This window comes from Protopterus annectens, chromosome 4.part0 (genome assembly GCF_019279795.1).
Source record: "Protopterus annectens isolate FY-2018-M chromosome 4.part0, PAN1.0, whole genome shotgun sequence".
NCBI lineage: Eukaryota > Metazoa > Chordata > Ceratodontiformes > Protopteridae > Protopterus > Protopterus annectens.
Window position 1 is genome coordinate 951,092,298 of NC_056733.1, and position 13,687 is coordinate 951,105,984.

The 13,687-nt window shown below is 44.2% G+C and overlaps 1 protein-coding gene across 1 annotated transcript in view; it reads right to left on the reverse strand.

The window, feature by feature from the left end:
* LOC122799695 (ankyrin repeat and KH domain-containing protein 1-like) overlaps positions 1-13,687 on the reverse strand; it is a gene marked incomplete in the record, with an annotated part of 3,928,199 nt that overhangs the window by 1,184,137 nt on the left and 2,730,375 nt on the right. The window contains 1 exon segment of the mRNA XM_044068930.1: positions 3,467-3,680. Coding sequence (XP_043924865.1) covers positions 3,467-3,680 — 214 coding nt within the window.

Here is a 13,687-nt window from a genome sequence, read left to right on the forward strand (position 1 = left end):
GATCAGATACAGATCTGGTATCCCACAGGTTGAAGACCAAATGAAGTAAACTACTTCAGATCATCTGCTCTACCCTCAATGGATAAGAGGGAAACTCCTCCACTACAATAGGCTCTGACATGATCCTAGGGTCAGACCTGCTTGGAACCGAAAGAACAGATGAAACAGAGGCAACTGCCCTCAATTCTCTCGGAACTGAGACAGTCTGATCCGTAAACAATGCCCCCATCCTCAGATCAGTGGGTCTCTGCTCCGGAGCCTTGGATCAGATGGTGGGAAGCGATAGCGTTGGATACGAAGACCTGGAGTCGGATCCAGGGGTGGACTCCCTAGAGAATCTGGGACCCAAAGATCTTGGATCAGACACCGCCCAGGCTGGAGTTGGATCTGAGGACTTTGGATCAGACAGCTGGGGTCGCTTGGAAGGGACCCTCCTCGCCTGGAGGAACCTTCTCTGAAGGGCCCGCTTTGGTAGGGATAGCAGTGACTAGGGCTCCCCCCTTTTACAAAACCTTTAATCAGCAATTTGTTCCGACAGTCTACCAGGGCTCTGGGGTCGCGGGCAGCACAAATACCACACTCAACCTCCAGATGGTCGCCGACGAGACAGTAGACACACTCCTCATGTGAGTTGGAAACAGGCATTTTCCGACCACATGAACAGCATCTTCTAAAACCCAAGGGATTGTACGCCATGTATCAAACCCCAACAACACTGCCAAAGGAAATTCCGAGTACCTAGGCCCAAAAGCAAGCGGAGATCAAAACCCAAATAATTCATCTGATAGTAGAATACTAACCAACAAATGACTCAAACACACCAACGGCTGAACCCACAAGGAAAAAGGGCATCAAAAATAAAAGACTAAATGTCAAATGGGAGGGGATGGGAAAGCGAATAACTAGGAATAACTACCACAACAATAAACACACAATTCAAAAAGAAACCTAAATAAGAGGGAAACCCCAAAAACAGAGAACCTACTTACTATCCCACAAGGAGCTGAGCAATCTGCGTCTGTGTAGATCAAGCGGCAAACGAGATCTGTGGAGTTAGAGGGCAGCAGAGCATCATGGGAAGTGAGGAGCTTGAGCTAAACTGTTTGAGTATGCTGACTTAGTTCCGATATCAGATCCAAGACCTCCAACGTAAGGAATGTTGACCCAGATAACATCAGATCACAACAGTAACTGGGTGGGAAATATTTCGGTCTGACACGAGACAGAGCTGTGGTCTCTCCCAAGTTTTAATATGCAGTTAAAAGCAGAATACAAGTAAAACATAGCGTAAACAAAACAAATCACACTATACAAAATAGAAAAAGGCAATAAAGTAATACAAAATACAACAAATAAAAAGCAAACTAACCTTTTCCTCACAGCAAGCTGTAGCAGAGTCTGGGTGAGCCTTTCCAATAAAAGCTTCCAACACAGACATATAAAATGAGAGCATAAATAGGTTCACAGGTGTTTAATAGGCTAACAAACAAAGGCCTTTGACACCCTTGATTAGTGTAAGCATGGGCCTGGAAGATGAACTACTCACAGGTTACCGGTTTGTATTATAGACATAGGTGCCAAATCAGGGATGAATTTCCAGTTTCCCATCCAACTGTCCAAGTTGTATTTGAATTGGATTAGGGAGGAACTCTGCTTCACATGGATGGGGAGCCTGTATCATAGACGCGTTAGTCTCTGGGATACAACCTATCTCTCCAGCAGGTCCTATTTATATCACAGGCAAGGTTAAGGTCTTTAGAATGGGTAATTCTGGTACTGTTTGTTTTGTGGATGTGCAGGAGATTCAGAGTGGGGTCTGACAATGCCCTATATGCCAGGCAAAGATCTACCCTCAAAAGTCTGTAGGAGACAGAATACAGGGGATAGAGCCTTGAGGCAGTCTGCATAGGACATATTACTTATGCTCTGCATTCTTTTAGTGTGGAACCTCTGTGGACATTCCAGTTGTTGGATATGCCTGAATAGGTACATACCAAAGGGGGCAATGTACTCAATACGTCTGATAAATTATGAATACAATGGAACAATGACTTCCTTGGACTCAGATGCCATACCTTTGTTTATAAGTTGCGCAACATAGAATGATTTCCTCACACTGTAGACGTGTGATGATCAAAGGATAGACTACTGTGTCCCTAAGTCCCTGACTACAGGGTCATCTCTAAGGGGCGTGTTGCCAATATGATAGCCATCAGAGATGGATGACTTCCCAAAAGGATATTATGTATTTCTTGGCATTTAGTTTTAGTCCATAGATCCGACACCAGTTGTTTGTCTGTCAGCCCCTGCTGAAGAACATTTGTGTCCGTATAAGATTTGACAGGTCAATTAACTTCCATCGATAACTACTGTGATATTCAACCACACTAAGTTTGTGCTCTGGTACTCTCACACTGTCAGACACTTCTGAAATGTATATATTGAAGTCATTCCTAGAGAAAAAGTCACCAATGTCAGTTTAACTTCTCCACTTCACTACTCAAGCAGAGGCAAGTAACAGATGTGCCACCCTCTGACAAACAATTACGATGTCCCAAGCCATGCAGTGACATGAGCTTCTTTATGCACACTTTGTTTTGGAATAAGCTTTTAACTATCATACCTTGCAGACTCCACTATGTATTTTAAAGTTGATGTTCCAGAAATCTGAGTACTTTCCAAATTAGAAAAAACAAAAAAGCAAAAGTGATTTGTCCAATAAGTTTAGAAGCTTCCTTGAACAATCCATGTAAACTGTCATTGCAAACTTTCATGATTGGATGTTTGGAGCAGGTAATGATTGGCAGGCAAATCAGTGGAGGTCAGTACAGCCTCACTCTTCAGGCCAGGTCACATGCTGGCAATGACTTCTACACCTCTTCTGGCATAGTGATCAGAAGCACCTGTGCCCTGCCTTTTAATCTGTCACAGCACACAAAACTCCTGCATACATTCCTCAGAAGACGTCACCTCAACAATCTGCCATATGAACACATGCATACACAATTTTAACAAAATTAACAGCTAAAAGCAAATTTTGATGAAGAATATGAGTAGTAAAGATTTAGCACTGTCAACATTATTCAAAAGAATTATTTCAGCAGCTCTGAATTTGCTAACATTAAGAATGAAGCCTTATTTTGCTGCCTACAATGGTTAGCTGAACTGATATAGTCGCAACCCTTTCATATAGTTTGCCAACAGTTACAAGCAAAACTGCACAATACAAAATAAAAGCCCAGTTAAGAATGAAGAATTTAGTACAGTACAAACAAAATTGTGAATAAGGAAAGTAAAAAGCAACAAACGAACAGTGTAAGTTACAGATTATGTAGCCTCCCACTCCCCATACTTACATCAATGACAATGCAACAGACTTTCAAAGGCATTGACCATTCCAGAGCAGAAACAGGAAAATACAGAAGAAAAATGTTCAGTTTAACAAAATTCAAGCTACAGTACTCACTTTGGCACGATGTTCCACATTAGCCTTCCTGTCTAACAGTAAGCTTACAACCTCAGCTCGGCCCTGGAAACAAGCCAAGGTAAGAGCTGTGTTACGATTGGTCTCAATCTGAGCATTAATATCTGAACCCATATCGAGAAGCAACTTCACTGCAGGTACATGGCCATTCATAGCAGCTAACATGAGAGGAGAGATACCCAGCTTACTACCAGTCCTAGAACAAAAAAATAAAGTCAACAAAACCAGCTCAAAGACCATTACTACTCTTCAAACATTTACAAATTACACAGTAAAAACAAAAACATACTATTTTACAACAGTACCCAAAACACTGAAAAATCACATTGCAGAATACTTTTCTTTTGACATTTGGTGCTATGTGATGGCAGCAAATTCATTTTCCAACATACAGTTGTCCCAATGCTACCAAAAATGCAGATATAAGGTATAAAACGTACTATAAGCTTACATTTTGTCTTCAAACACACAAAACAAGCAGAAGACAAGAGCAGTGGACTTCTGAAATATCTTGCCAACAAGTTTAACATCTGGTTAACTTCTGGTGCTGTCCCTATGCTTGAAAGAGCACATGCCACAGCTTAACAGGGGAAGAGGAAAGTGCACTTCTATAGTAAGCTGTTCTTAAACCCACTCAATCCAGGCTACCTACATAAAACAAATTAACTCCTGCTGAAGGAAGCATATGGTAGGCAGGGATAAGGCAATCATTACAGAAGACAGCAACCTTATTGTGAGGTACTCACCACAACTACGGCAAGTCCTTACAGCACCAATTTATCTAACAATCATCCTCGAAGGGTTCTTTGGTTGGGTTTATCTTCTTTTCTGAAAATTACCACATTCTGGGATGGCTGCAAGCCAAAGGCAATACAAGTAATGAAGTCTAGCAGTTGGTGCACAGGATTAGGGCTCTGAGTTAACAAGCTGCATCTTGCATTCAATGGTGCAGGGCTTGATTTTCCACTTTCATTTGCCTTCTTTGTGTGACCCTGAGCAAGTCAACCAGACAGTGCTGTCAGGTCACCCATAAAAGTGGCCCTTGGATTCAGTGGTCTTATCCTGTTAATGAACAAGATATTAAGTTACTTAACATACGCATACATGTCCAATCCACTCACCCCTCACCCCCACCCGCAGCTAACAAGCATCCTGAAAAATCAACAATGAAGTCTTTGCTCACTCATTGCTAACAAAACACAAAGTACAGTTTTGTACCCACCATAAATGTAGATGTTCGAGTGTTCACCCTGCTGCAGTCATCACACTTGGGTTATCCTGCTATCAGGCGGTCCCGCAGGCGGCCCGCATTCCAAAGTCTTGGTCCGGCGTTGGTTGCTGTCGCTTCTTCCCTGACGTCAGTGCACCAGGGGTATTTAAGAGGCATCCAACGCCATTTTCTTCAGTTTTTCTTGCCCCAGATGTCAGGTGCCCCCAAATAGGTAGGCAAAATATATATGGTTATATAAAAAACAAACAAAACACTTAGGCACAAGCAAATACACCACAGAGGTAGAATAGGAAAAAGTGGTAGAGATAAGTTCAGCTAGTTCAGAGGGTAACCTGGACTGCAGCAGGGTGAACACTCGAACATCTACATTTATGGTAGGTACAAAACTGTACTATGTTCATCGTGTTACCCTGCTGCAGTCATCACACTTGGGTTGAATCCCAAAGCTAAGGATGGGAGGTGGAGTCAAACAGGGTTAGAAGAAGCTAGTAGGCCCTACAAAACTGCAGTGGCAAAACCAGCTCTAGTCTTAAGAGTATAGAGGTAAATGATAGTGTTTGGTGAAGGTGTGCACTGAACTGCAAGTAGCAGCTTCCAGAATGTCCTTGGTTGGCACTCCCCTGAGAAAGGCTGCTGATGTAGCTGTTGCCCTGGTGGAGTGGGACCTAATGTTAGCAGGTACTGGTTTCCCATGATGTGTGTAGCAGAAATGTATGCAATGTCCTATCCATTTTGAAATGGTCTGTTTTGAGATAGCTTTTCCTTGTAATCCTGTAGCATAGGCTACAAAAAGCTGGTCAGTTTTTCTGAAAGCCTTAGTTTTAACCAAGCAGCAAGGTAATTGCCTGTGAATGTCCAAAGAGTGCAGGAGTCTTTCTCCTTTGTTCTGGGGATTTGGGAAGAAGGTGGGCAAGTGAATGGTTTGGTTTAGGGCCACACTGGACACCACCTTTGGTATAAAGGAAGGATTAGTTCGTAGAGAGACTCTGTCTTGATGAAAAATGATGAAAGGTTCCACTGCCATTAGTGCCTGTAGCTCTGACACTCTTCTAGCTGAGGTTATTGCTAGTAGTAGGGCAGTTTTCCACGAAAGAAATTTTAAATCAGCTGAAAAAGCTGGTTCAAAGGATGGCAGTTGTAAGCTTTTCCAGAACAAAGTTGAGATCCCAAGTAGGTGTTGGAGCTCTCCTTCGTGGTCTTAAGTTCTTAGCCCCTCTGAGGAACTGTCTTAGGAGTGGATGTGAAAATAGAGGAGGATCCGTGCTGTAAGGAGCTGAAATTGCTGAGGCGTGGATCTTAATAGATGAAAAGGAAAGTCCTTTGTGTAACATCTCAGTCAAATATTGTAGAATCTGAAGGATGTTTGGATCAAGGGGGTTTAGGCCTTTAGCCTGGTTCCAGGCGCAAAATCTTTTACATTTGTGTGAATAGGTTTTCCTGGTGCTGGGCCTCCTGGCCTCCAGAATGACATCCATAATAGCTTTGGATAAAGGTGTTGGTTGGTTCATAGGTTAGTACTAAGCTAACTGCCCTTGCAAGCCATTTTAAGCCTAGCCAATTATCCCTTGTGAGACTCAAACCTTGCACCTTGTGTTTGTAAGGCAAACACCTTAACCATTAGGCCATCCTCCCAACCCCATTGTTTAGGTAATTTGCCATGCAGCCAGGTTTAAAGTCTTGAGCAGTACCTTTGCTAGAAGAGGCAGTGGAGGGAAGGCATAAACTGTTAATGTTTTCCAACTGAATGAGAGGGCGTCCACTTCCCAAGTTAGTGGATGGAAGGTCCTTGTGCAAAATTTTTGAAGTTGGTGGTTGTGGGGGCTTGCAAACAGATCTATGTCTGGGCGTCCCCATTTTTGAACCATCATTGCAAATACTTGTGGATCTAGATTCCATTTGTGTGGATCCATGATGTTTCTGCTTAGGTCGTCTGCCAATGTGTTTTTCTTTCCTGGCAGGAATTGTGCTTGTAATTGAACCTGGTAAGAGTGCAGTGTTCCACAAGGTCATTGCTTGCCTGCATAGAGGGTAGGAATGTGTGCCCCCTTGCTTGTTTATGTACCACATAACTGTGGTGTCGTCAGTCTTTATTAGTAGTTGTCCTGGGTGTAGAAGGTCCTTGAAAGCTGTTAGGGCATTCTGCACTGCTAGCATTTCTTTTCGACTGATATGCAGGTGTCTCTGATCTGTAGTCCATTTTCCCTGAATGCACTGCCCTGCCATGTGTGCTCCCCCAGGCATAGTCCGATGCATCTGTTGTCATAGCTTGCCTGGCTGTGGGTAAGGTGAAAGGCTGACCCTTGAGGTGACATGCCTGTGCCCACCATAGAAACTCCTGTTGAAGGCTGGGAATGAGTGGAATCATCGTTTCCAAGCTGTGGCTGTGCCGAGTCCATACACTTTTCAGGTACCATTGTAATTTCCTCATATGCAGTTTTGCAAATGGTATTAGAAGAAAGCAAAATGCCATGAATCCCAAGGCCTGCAGAATTTTTCTTGCAGGAAGTTGGGTCTTTGTTGCCATTATTTTGAAATATTGAAACAGCTGTCATTGCTTGTCTGGCGTGAGGAAAGCCATCTGGGCCGTTGTATTCAAGCTGGCATCCAGGAATATTATGTTATGTGAGGATACTAGTTTTGATTTCTTTTTGTTTACTGTGTACCCAAGGCAACTTAGAAGGTGTTTGAAAAATGCCAGATCCTTTAAAAGAATGTCCTTGCTTTCTGTTTGAATAAGGCAGTCGTCCAGGTACGGGTATATTTGAATTCCTCTGTCTGCAGTATGCAATTACTGATGCCAGGCATTTTGTGAAGACCCTGGGCGCAGTAGATAAGCCAAAGGGCAGTGCAGAGAATTGATAATGCGTTGAACCTGTAATGAAGCGGAGGTGTCTTCTGCAATTTTGTCCGCTAGGGACATGCAGGTATGCCTCCTTGAGGTCCAAAGTGACTAGCCAAGCATTCTTGCCCAGCATGGGAAGAAGCTGCTGTAGTGTTAGCATCCTGAATTTTGGTACTTGCAGATAGGTGTTCAGAATTGAAAGATCCAGAATGGGTGTCCATGCTTTCTCCTTTCTTGGGACTAGGAAGAGTCTTGAGTAAAATTCCTTGCCCTTGCTCCTGTGCAGGTACCTGTTGAATGGCTTTCATGTTCATGAGAGCTGTAATTTGTTTTTGTGCCTCTGCCCATTGATTTGGTGGCAGATTTGGCATTCCTTTGCTCCTTGGTAAGGTATGAAAGTGGAATCTGTATCCTTGGGAGACAATGTTTAGAACCCATTTGTCTTTTGTGATGATGTGCCAGTTGTCTGCTAGTTTTCCTCCCAAGGGAGTTGCCAGGAGAGATTTGCTTGGTAGTTTGAGGATAGAGTCATTGTGTTTGTCTTCTGTTAGCCTGGGGCCTGTCTTCTCCTCCTTTCTGGGTAGCAGAACCCCATTGGCGAGGTTTGTAAGGGCCCTGTGACTGGCCTCTGCCCCTTGGGCGTCTGTATTTGCCCCTCTGTGATCTGTCTGAAGCTGGTAAGGACCAGTTTTTCATTGGCCAATTTCTGCTGAAACGAGGGGGTTGTACCTGCAAAAAATCCTTGACCGTTTACATAGACTGCCTTATCCTCCATTTTCTTTAAAACCTCTTCTGCTTTGACACCAAATACATCCTGTTGTAAAGGTGCATCCAATAATTTTGCTTTAACATTGTCAGGGAGGGTTTGTTCTTTTAACCAAGCATGTCTACGTATGACAGAGCCAGTAACAGCTGCTCTACAGGAAGCTTCCAATGAATCAAATCCACATTGCAAGGTATGTTTGCCCACCTGTTCAGCTGCATGCAACAGATCCTGCATTTCCTTGAATTCAGCCTGTTCTGAATGTGTGCTCATTTTTTGTTTTAACTGAGACATCAAGAATTGATATTTCAGCATGTGAAACTGGCAATGTAATGCTCTCATAGCCAGAGTTGCTGAGGTGTAAATTTTCTTTCCCCATCTATCTAGGGCTCTGGAATCCCTTTCAGAGGGCACATGATTTTTAGCCATAGAAGCTTTTGCTCCCTTACGACCCTGGGAAATGGTTTCTGGGTCAGCTACAGGGCTTTTATAAAGGAATATGCGTGAGTCAGGTAACTCTGTAGTATCTGTCTGGTTTGACTGGAGCAGGAGGTAGAGAGTCTGGATTTAAACTAGACTCCAAGTAAACATCATCCACAATATCTAAATCAGGAGGGATAGCAAGAGGTCTGTGCTGGGGTAGTAAAAGGAACTCTCGGAGCCTTTTCTTAGAATCTGAGTAATCCTGGCCTTCCCAGTGGAAATGTTCCCTCATGGTATGCAAAGTTTCCCCAAAAGAGTAGTCTTCAGGGGGAGAAGCCGAGGGAATGGAATCTTCAGCCTCAGAATCCTCATAAGGTGGAAAAGTGTAATCCTGTTCCTCAGAAGAATCTGAGGAGAGAGAAACCTGGTCAGAGGATGCATAATCCTCCTCTTGTCTTGGTCTTTTATCCGGAGGGGGATGGGAACCCCTGATAAGGGTAATTAAATCTTCAGCCATCTTAAGCATCTGTTTCTTAGGCATGGGGCCTTGAACTGTAGCCTGATGTACAGTTTTCTTTGGTTTTAAAGGAGTTTTAAGTTTAGCATAAGATTTAATGGTTGAGTGTAGTCAGTCTGAAGACACCTTCTGCAACCGAAGGCACTTCCGTTGCACCGGTGTCTAGTTCTGCTCCGGTGTTGATAGAAGGCTGCGTCGGCCTAGTGGACTCCGCTTGGGAATCCGCAGCTGTCTGGGGTTCCAGTTCTGCGGTCGTCAGGGGCTGGGTAGGCGCCTCACTGAAAGGCCCAGCTGAGGCCTCGGTGTCTGGCTTATTCCTAGGCTGCCTGTCCTTATCCTTGTGTTTTTTATGAGTGGCAGTCATCGGCTGCTCCGACGGCATGATATAATTAAATTTACTACCAAAGTAATGCCGTGCGAAGTCAAAACGGCGTTTGATAGTTCGTTTATTAAACCTAGCGCAAAACCGACAACCTGTGACGTCGTGGTCTGGGCCTAGGCAAGGAATACAATAGGAATGGAAGTCCTTATGAGGTATTTGCTTCCCACAAGAAATGCAATTGTTAACTTTTTGTGACATCGGACTGAGGCAAGAAAATGTTCCCCAATGGGGTACTTAGCTTTAATGAAGACTTCGGACTGAAATTCAAATCGAAAATCTCAGGTGTCGGCCGACCGGCACTTGCGAACTGCTTCTGCTTCGGGCACCGCGCGGCAAGAAAGACTGAAGAAAATGGCGTTGGATGCCTCTTAAATACCCCTGGCGCACTGACGTCAGGGAAGAAGCAACACCAACCGACGCCGAACCAAGACTATGGAATTCGGTCCAACTGCGGGACCGCCTGACGGCAGGATAACCCAAGTGTGATGACTGCAGCAGGGTAACACGAACATCAGGGGTATACAAGATGCAGCAGACGCCATTTTCTTCAGTTTTTCTTGCCCCAGATGTCAGGTGCCTCTAAATAGATAGGCAATTCCAATTGCTAATAAAACATACATAAGAAAAGCAAAAAACAACTTACAGCTACCAGCAAATACTCCCCATGGGTAGTAAGGGTAGAAGACATAGGTATGTACCAGCCAGTAAGAGGGGAAGAGGGAGGGTAACCTGGACTGCAGCAGTGTATACACTCGAACATCTACATTTATGGTAGGTACAAAACTGTACTATGTTCATCATGTTACACTGCCGCATTCATTACACTTGGGTAGAATCCAAAAGCTGAGGAAGGGTGGCTGGTTCTATAAGGCATTAGGGGTGGCTATAAGGCCCTGCAGCACAGCAGTGGCGAAGCCAGCTCTGGATTTAGAGTATAGAAGCAGATGGTAATGCTTGGTGAAGGTATGTACAGAACTCCAAGTTGCTGCTTCCAAAATATCCTTGGTAGGTACTCCCCTGAGGTAGGCAGTTGAAGTGGCTGTTGCCCTGGAGTGTGATCTAATGCTGCTAGGTAAAGGTTTTCCATGGTATGTGTAGCAGAAACTTATACAATGACCTATCCATTTTGAGATAGTCTGTTTTGAAATGGCTTTTCCCTGTGCTCCTGCAGCATATGCTACCAGTAATTGTTCAGATTTTCTGAAAACTTTAGTTTTATCCAAGTAGAAGTGTAAAGTACAGTTTTGTACCTACCATAAATGTAGATGTTCGAGTGTTCACCCTGCTGCAGTCATCACACTAGGGTTATCCTGTCGTCAGGCGGTCCCGCAGTCGGCCGGAATTCAAAAGTCTTGGTCCGGCGTTGGTTGCTGTCGCCTCTTCCCTGACGTCAGTGCGCCAGGGTTATATATAATGCAACAGACGCCATTTTCTTCAGTTTTTCTTGCCCAGATGTCAGGTGCCCCCCAAAAGGTGGTCAGAATTAGTACCAAATGGAGTAACCACTGCACAAACACAAAATCCCTTCAGCTATAAGCAAATACATCAGTAAGGCATAGAAAAGATGTAGCCAGTAGATCAGAGGGGATGGAGGGAGGGTAACCTGGACTGCAGCAGGGTATACACTCTAACATCTACATTTATGGTAGGTACAAAACTGTACTATGTTCATTGTGTTACCCTGCTGCAGTCATCACACTTGGGTTGAATCCCAAAGCTAAGGTAGGGGGGGCTATCAGAGCGTTAGTGGAAGCAATAAGGCCCTGCAGAACTGCAGTGGCGAAGCCCGCCCTGGACTTAGAGTATAAGAGGTAAGTGATAGTGTTTGGTAAAGGTGTGTACTGAACTCCAAGTTGCAGCTTCTAAAATTTCCTTGGTTAGAACCCCCCTGAGAAAGGCAGTAGAGGTAGCTGTTGCCCTGGTAGAGTGGGATCTAATGGTAGCAGGAACTGGTTTCCCATGATGGGTATAGCAGAAACGTATGCAATGACCTATCCATTTAGAAATTGTTTGCTTTGATATAGCCTTCCCTTGAGAAGCTGTAGCATAGGATACAAAGAGCTGGTCAGATTTTCTGAAAGCCTTAGTTTTGTCCAAGTAGTAACGAAGCTGCCTGTGAATGTCCAAGGAATGCAGGAGTCTCTCACCTTTGTTCTGTGGATTGGGGAAGAAGGTGGGTAAGTGGATGGTTTGATTTAAAGCTACACTGGAAACCACCTTAGGCATAAAGGAAGGATTAGTTCGTAGAGAAACTCTGTCTTGATGAAAAATGAGGAAAGGTTCCACTGCCATTACTGCCTGCAGCTCTGAGACTCTTCTAACTGAAGTTATTGCTAGGAGCAGGGCAGTCTTCCATGATAGGAACTGAACATCTGCAGAGAAAGCTGGTTCAAAGGGAGGTAGCATTAGTTTTTCCAGAACAAAGTTGAGGTCCCATATTGGTGTAGGAGCTCTCCTGGGTGGTCTAATGTTTTTTGCCCCTCTGAGGAACTGCCTTAGAAGAGGATGTGAAAATAAAGGTGGATCCGTGTTGTAGTCAGCTGAAATAGCTGAAGCATGGATTTTAATTGAGGAAAAGGAAAGTCCTTTGTGCAACATCTCAGCTAAATACTGTAGAATGTGAGGCTGAATTGTGTCTTGGCCTTTAGCTTAGTTCCAGGCACAAAACCTTTTCCATTTGTCCGAATAAGCCTTCCTGGTGCTTGGCCTCCTGGCTTCCAGAATAACATCCAGAACGGTTTGTGAAAGAGGAGTTGGTTGGATGTTTAGTTGATTTGCCAGGCAGCCAGATTTAAATTTTGAGCTGGCTGTGAAGAATCTGATTGTTTTGTTGTGTGAGCAAATGGGGTATTTGAGGCAATATCCATGGTGGGCTGTGGGCCATATTTTTCAATAGCGGATACCAGTGCTGGCGTGGCCAGTCTGGGGCTATGAGAATCAGTCGTGGTCTCTCCTTTTTGACTTTCAAAAGAACCTTTGTGAGGAGTGGCAATGGAGGGAAGGCATATACTGTCAGGTTTTTCCAACTGAAAGAGAGAGAGTCCACTTTCCAAGCTGGATGGTGAAATGTCCTTGTACAAAATTTTGTCAGTTGATGGTTTTGAGGACTGGCAAACAGGTCTATGTCTGGAAGGCCCCACTTTTGATTATCATTGCAAATATTTGTGGATCTAGTTTCCACTCGTGGGGATCTTTGATGTTTCTGCTGAGGTCATCTGCCAATGTGTTCTTCTGTCCTGGCAGGAATTGAGCTTGTAAATGGACTTGGTAGGCCAGAGCTGTGTTCCATAAGATCACTGGTTGCCTGCATAGAGGGTAGGAATGTGTACCCCCTTGTTTGTTTATGTACCACATTACTGTGGTGTTGTCCGTCTTTATTGCAAGTTGTCCTGGATGTAATAGATCCTTGAAGGCTGTCAGAGCTTTCTGTAAAGCTAGCATCTCTTTTTGATTTATGTGCAGTTTTCTTTGTTCTGCAGTCCATAGGCCTTGAATGCATTGTCCTGCCATGTGTGCCCCCCAGACGTAGTCTGAAGCATCTGTTGTGACAGTTTGCCTGGCTGGGGGCAAGGTGTAAGGCTGACCCTTGTTGAGGTGACATGCCTGTGACCACCATAGAAATTCCTGTTGTAGGCAGGGGATGAGAGATATCGTGTCCAAGCTGTGGCTGTGTTGAGACCATACGCTTTTTAGGTACCACTGTAATTTCCTCATATGCAGCTTTGCAAATGGTATTATTAGTATGCAAGATGCCATGAAGCCCAAAGCCTGCAGAATTTTTCTTGCAGTTAATTGGGTCTTTGTTGCCATTGTCTTGAAATATTGAGTCAGTTGTAGTTGCTTGTCTGGCGTAAGATAAGCCTTCTGGGCCGTTGTATTCAAGCTGGCACCCAGGAATGTCATTTTTTGTGAGGGTACTAGTTTTGACTTCTTTTCGTTTACTGTGTACCCCAGGCAGTTTAGTAGATGCTTTACAAAGGCCAGATGATGCAAGAGAATGTCTTTGCTTTCTGCTTGGATGAGGCAGTCGTCCAGATATGGATAT